The following is a 5,450-nucleotide window of genomic DNA, read 5'->3' as shown; positions in this document are numbered from 1 at the left end:
CCAACTACTAACTCCCGGCGTGTGGCTTAAGTACGGCTGAGCGGACGGGAAGCCCTGTTCTCCACACCCTATGGTCGTATGTACTAGTTTCTGAGCTAAATGAGACTATGAGTGACACCAATACTATCTTTTTAGTAGTTATAGGTGCACCTTTCTTCCTCCCAACAGAGACATGGCCCTTTTGAAACCACTATAAAAAGAAGCCCAGAAACACCCAACCACGCTTACGTGATGAATTTGTCCGTAGTATCCTTGATGATCATAGTCTATATCGGGGGTACACCCCGCGAGACGGTCAAGAGTTCTACTAAGCCAGGCCGCTACCCAGTCAGTCAATGATAAACGATATCTTTCTTACAATGTTTACCTTTTCAGAGAAGCCGTATGATCTCCAATCGCAACTCATAATCAGAGTATCAACAACCAAATCTAGCCATGAGAGCTTTGAAAGAAGGGTCGGCCAGAAGCTGCGTCGCAGTCAGACGCTCCTCGGGTGAGTAGATGAATACCTTCTGCATAATGGAGAGCACAAGTTCTCGTTCAGCTGGATCGGCATCGGGTCGATAGCGTTCAAGCTCTGATGAGAGGGTCCTCTTGGTATCAGGTGTTTGATTATGATCGTACCAGGAATCGAGGCCATCAGCAAAGACATAAGAACCTTTCCATTGCTCTGGCAGTGGGCCCAGAAAGCCAGTGATGGTTGTCAGTACTCCGCCCCTGTACCAAGGATTGAACGGTGGTTGCCCTTGGTAAAGCTCAGCAAAGTTGACCATATAACTCCACATGTCGCAGGCAAAGCTTGGATCTTTCCCATGGAGACGCTCCGGGGAGCAAAATTGCATAGGTGGATAGCCTGGTTGAGCCACAGGGTCACCGACTTTCATAGCGAGACCGAAGTCACCGAGATAAAAATCTTCTGTGCGCAGGTTTTCAGGAACCTGGAGGGGCCCTACCAACTCTCCAGGCTTCCAGAGCTCGACGGCTGGAATAGTTTGCTTTAGTGGCCGAGTGAGTGCCTCATATTTAGCACTCCTGCTAAGATTCTGGAGAGGCGCCATTCCCCACATGCAGTTTCTCTCATTCAGTCTTGTCGACTATTCATCAGATGATGACGATATGAGATGTGTAGAATAACTTACCGCGGTGCAAAATTCCAGCGTTGTGCAGGGTTTCCAACGCCTCTAGCAATTGTTTCGCAGCTGACATGCGAGTATCCATAGCAAATCTCATCACTGTATAATGGTCAAGACACGGCCCCATCAAAGGAAACACCATAACCCTATGGTGACAATCGTTTCCGTTTAGCAGAAAAGTGTCCGAATATGTCACAAGGTGAGATCTATCCTGCACGCTCCGAATGATTTCATCTTGTATGCGTAGTTCGATGTCTCCACAGTCGCCAGTGGACAAGACTTTGACAGCGACTTCTTTGTTTCTCTGGAGGTCAAGGGCCATCCAGACAGTAGAGAACCCACCAGCATCGATTTTGTGTTCAATCAGATATCTTTCATTGAGAACTTCTCCCAGGCAGATCGGATAGAAAACGTTTGGCGTTGACTTGGGATCATACTTATCCCACGGCTCGACAACTTCTCCAAGCTCAAATTCTTCATAGTCTGTGCTTACAAAGTCTCCGAAGTCTGCCTTGTCATCGTTCGCGAGTATTTGCGATGAAGCGTGGGTACTTGCGGATTCTTCAGAATCTATCGCGCCATTGTCCTTGGGTGTTCGTGGTGATTTGTCCAAGCTCACAGAGTCTTTGAAGCTGGTTGCGCCATCGTCCTTGGGATTTTGTGGCGGTGTTACTTGATCCGTCATATCTGACCCCGACTCCTGTCCCAGGATTGCTTAGAACTATGATTTTTTGTATGTGAGTATTGTGACCCGGCACAGAGCAGGCACGATGTAGTTGATGAAAATAGGTTGCACAGGCGATTGTTGGGAGATACTTCTGGTTGCAAGGAAGTGAAGGAACCTTAGGTCAGCCCTATGCAATGCCTGAGGTTCACTGTTGACACCGACCGTCAAACTGAACTGGCAGCTATGGAGCTATGTTGTGACCTCTCAATAAAATGGATCTCATAAATAGTATATGCATTAGTTTTATCCCTGTGGTCTCTCAGCTTTCTTCCACGAGAAGTATCATAACCAATGCTGGTTTTCTCTCAGGCACGTGAATGCTCTACTGTAATGCCCGATAGTTTCTCTATTAGACTCTGCATTTCACTGTTCTTTTTTTTTTTTTTTTTTCTTTTTTTTTGTCCCAGTCTGGTTTGTTTTCGGCAGAGCCGACACTAGAGTCTTCAAAGTCAATCAACTCTGCTCCTTTGTCGGTGATGAGTATATCATCCCTGTTGGTGTCTCCATGTAATAGAGTTTACATGGACAGGATCAAGTACCCAGGAAGTCTACAACTTCTGGTAAATAAACAGAGACACACCAAATCCCACAACCTGGAGCTGCTCCCTGGGCGAAAAGCGGCAGCAAGTTGGGCTGGGCTGAATACGGAAATGGAAGCCCTCAACCTTAGGTTTCGTGGAAATCCTATTTGGCAGTACCACTATTGTTCAGGCTTCTATGACTATGTAGTACTCACGGTGCTACCTCTCAAGATCAGCTGTAGGTCACACCACCCTGCCTTGTCTCTATGAATGCACAGACAACTCTGTGTGTTGCGATCATATGATGCATTAGATCTTCGATATAAAACACCTTTGAACCCCCCATCTATTGTTTTTATTGATGGAATCCCTTTATCTAATTGGTCGTTAGTGACCGGAACCTTTCCCTACTCGACTTCAATAATAAGAACAATGTTAGCCTGGTTATATATGCATTGATTTCTAAATATTTACCAGAACTACCTGATGTAATGATCGGGTATCCAAAAGACACTCCACCGCACCGCTAAGTTGGCCCGTACCCAGAACCCCAAGACATGGAAATAAAAAAAAAAGAACATAAACGCTAAATCGCAAATCTCATCCCAGAATTATGTATGTAGGTAGGTCTCATTTGTCGCTTGTGTAGGTATGCAATCATTCCTCCTCTGCCTCGTCAGCGGGGTCTACCCAGCCTCGAGACATCTCGACTGCTTTGCTCCATCGCTTGTACAGCTTCGAGCTCTGTGCCTCAGAAATATGGGGCTGGAAGGTTGTGCGATTGGCGCGGTTCATGTTCTTTAGCTCGCTAAAGTCCTTCCAGATATCAATGGCAAAGGCCGCCGCGATCGCGGCACCCAGAGCAGTGGTTTCGTGCATTGCTGGCCGTTCAACAGGGATCTGGATGATATCTGCTTGGGTCTAAGGAAAGAAGTTAATTCCCGCTATATAATGTGGAAGGTAAAACCAGTGCGACATACCTGCATGCAAATATCGGAATTACTCATGCCACCGTCGACGGCGAGTTCCGTCAATGCGTGTCCGCTGTCCATCTCCATGGCATCGAGGATTGCCTTGGTTTGGAAGCAGGCAGCTTCCATGGTGGCACGAGCAATGTGTCCACGCTGCGTGTGCTGCGTGATTCCGACTAAACCAGCATTAGTACTGATATCTGTACAACTGCTTCTGACACAGCATTGACTTACATATAGTTCCCTTAGCATCATCAATCCAATAAGGCGCAAACAGACCACTGAACGCGGTGACAAACACGCAGCCTCCGCTATCTGGAACGGTTGCTGCCACTTCGCTCACTTTCCGTGAATCACGGAAGAAACCCATGTTGTTCATCAGGAAGGAAACACCACTTCCGGCCACAGCCACACTGCCTTCAAGCGCATAAACAGCTTTCCGATTCTTACCCAACTGGAATCCAACTGTGCTGAGCAAACCATGTTTGGAAATGACTGGCTCCTCACCAACGTTATAAAGAAGGAAGCATCCTGTGCCGTATGTGTTCTTCGCTGATCCAGGTGTGAAGGCACAATGACCGACCAACGCCGCAGACTGATCGCCAAGGCAGCTGGTAATTGGGACACCGTCAAGCGGTCCCCCTCTGACCCATCCATATCCGTCTGGGTCGGCTGATGGGAGAATTTTAGGAAGTCTGATCTTCGTCCTGTCAATGCCGAAGAACTTCAACAAATTATCGTCATAATCAAGTGTTTTAAGGTTCATGAACATCGTTCTTGATGCGTTCGTCACATCGGTCACCAGGACGTTTCCCTCGGGACCACCATTCAGGTTATACAAAAGCCACGTGTCGACAGTGCCGAAGGCGAGCCTTCCCTCATCATATGCTTTCTTGACTTCCGGTAGGTTCCGAAGCATCCATACCAAGGTGACGGAGGAGGGGTAAGTCGAGAGGGGAAACCCGCAGATGTTCTTCAAGTCATCCGCTCCGGGTTGGGCCTTCAGCTCCCGAACTAGACCCTTGGTTCTGGTGTCGGGCCACGCGATAGCGTTATGCAACGGCTCGCCGGTCTCCCAATCCCAAACAAGCGTTGTCTCTCGCTGACTGGTGATACCGATGGCTTCGATCTCTGACGGTGAGTGGCCAAGAGCCATGAAAGACTTCATTGCCTCCTCGATACATGTGTAAACTGAATCCACCAAGTCGAAGGGATCTTGTTCGTGCCATCTACACAGAGGATCTTAAGTCAGAAGGGGAAATGTGGTACGATCAATCGAGGCAGCTGCTTACCCTGAATGCTCGTGAATCTGACGGAACTCCATTTGATACTTGGCGACGGGGACACCGGTGCAGTCAAAGATGATAAAGCGGGAACTCGTGGTGCCGGTGTCAATGGCACCAATAAAGCGGTCCTTCAAGCTGTCGCCATGGCGGTTTTCATTCGGCTGCAGAAGAGAGCGATTGCCGTCATGTGTTTGGTAGGCGTGAATGTCAATATAAGGCTGATCCTCTTGTTCATCGACAAGAGCGTCGAGGTCGGACATATCAAAAGGGTTCCTCATTGTGAAAGAATTTGTGTTGTTGGTTTCTCTTTTTGCTCAGGTTGGCGACGCAAAGATCTATCTTCCCTCTTTTGACCTCTTAAAATAGAGAGAGAGAAATTGGGCCAAAGAGGACGAGGTGGCGGGAAAATGAGGATTGATTGGTGCAAAAATAGTGATGGTTGGAGAATTGAGGGGAGAGTTTTACGTCCCTAATCCGGTACTTAAAAAGCGGAAGAGGGGAAATAGAATAAGTGGGAGGGAGAGAAATGATGGAATTGGACTACGAAAGCAAGTCGGGGCGCGCGGCGGGGTTGATAATGATACAAGTCCAAAATTGCCCAGAGTCGTAAAAGCAGATGATGACGTACAAGTGACCGGGAGTCGGGTGGAGTTGGTGAAAAAGAGTCAGAAATAAGTAATCAGGAAGTAGTCAGCCGCGAAGATCTGGAGGAAAATAAGAAAAGAAGAGTCTTGGTTCGCAGCAGGTGGAAGTGACGGTGGATTGGAAGATCGGAGGTATGAGGTCACTGGATGGGTGCGCTTTAGTGGAGT

At 47.9% G+C, this 5,450-nt stretch overlaps 2 protein-coding genes across 2 annotated transcripts; both read right to left on the bottom strand.

Annotated features, from left to right (window-relative positions):
- Positions 1-416: 416 nt before the first annotated feature.
- ANOM_011706 (kinase domain-containing protein) lies at positions 417-1,818 on the bottom strand (the record flags this gene model as incomplete). Its single annotated transcript, XM_015556962.1, has 2 exons — positions 417-982; positions 1,140-1,818. The coding sequence occupies 2 exons, from the start codon at positions 1,816-1,818 to the stop codon at positions 417-419; spliced, it is 1,245 nt and encodes a 414-aa protein (XP_015400954.1).
- Positions 1,819-2,814: 996 nt separating this feature from the next.
- ANOM_011705 (glycerol kinase) lies at positions 2,815-5,181 on the bottom strand. Its single transcript, XM_015556961.1, has 4 exons — positions 4,645-5,181; positions 3,587-4,581; positions 3,362-3,528; positions 2,815-3,302 (listed from the first exon to the last, which is right to left on the bottom strand). Exons 1-4 carry the CDS (start codon positions 4,914-4,916, stop codon positions 3,039-3,041), a joined length of 1,698 nt encoding a protein of 565 aa, XP_015400955.1. The 5' UTR covers positions 4,917-5,181; the 3' UTR covers positions 2,815-3,038.
- Between the last annotated feature and the right edge of the window lie 269 nt (positions 5,182-5,450).

The sequence above is a fragment of the Aspergillus nomiae genome (genome assembly GCF_001204775.2).
Source record: "Aspergillus nomiae NRRL 13137 chromosome Unknown contig00729, whole genome shotgun sequence".
NCBI lineage: Eukaryota > Fungi > Ascomycota > Eurotiomycetes > Eurotiales > Aspergillaceae > Aspergillus > Aspergillus nomiae.
The sequence above is the reverse complement of the archived record's forward strand: the minus strand, read 5'-3'. Positions and strand labels throughout refer to the sequence as shown.

Bases quoted from the DNA above. Each gene is read 5' to 3' on its own strand.
- ANOM_011705 (XM_015556961.1), bottom strand. From the start codon at position 4,916: ATGAGGAACCCTTTTGATATGTCCGACCTCGACGCTCTTGTCGATGAA. The intron at 4,582-4,644 runs GTAAGCAGCTGC...TCCTCTGTGTAG, and splicing joins CAGATTCACGAGCATTCAGG to ATGGCACGAACAAGATCCCT. The intron at 3,529-3,586 runs GTAAGTCAATGC...ATGCTGGTTTAG, and splicing joins TGATGCTAAGGGAACTATAT to TCGGAATCACGCAGCACACG.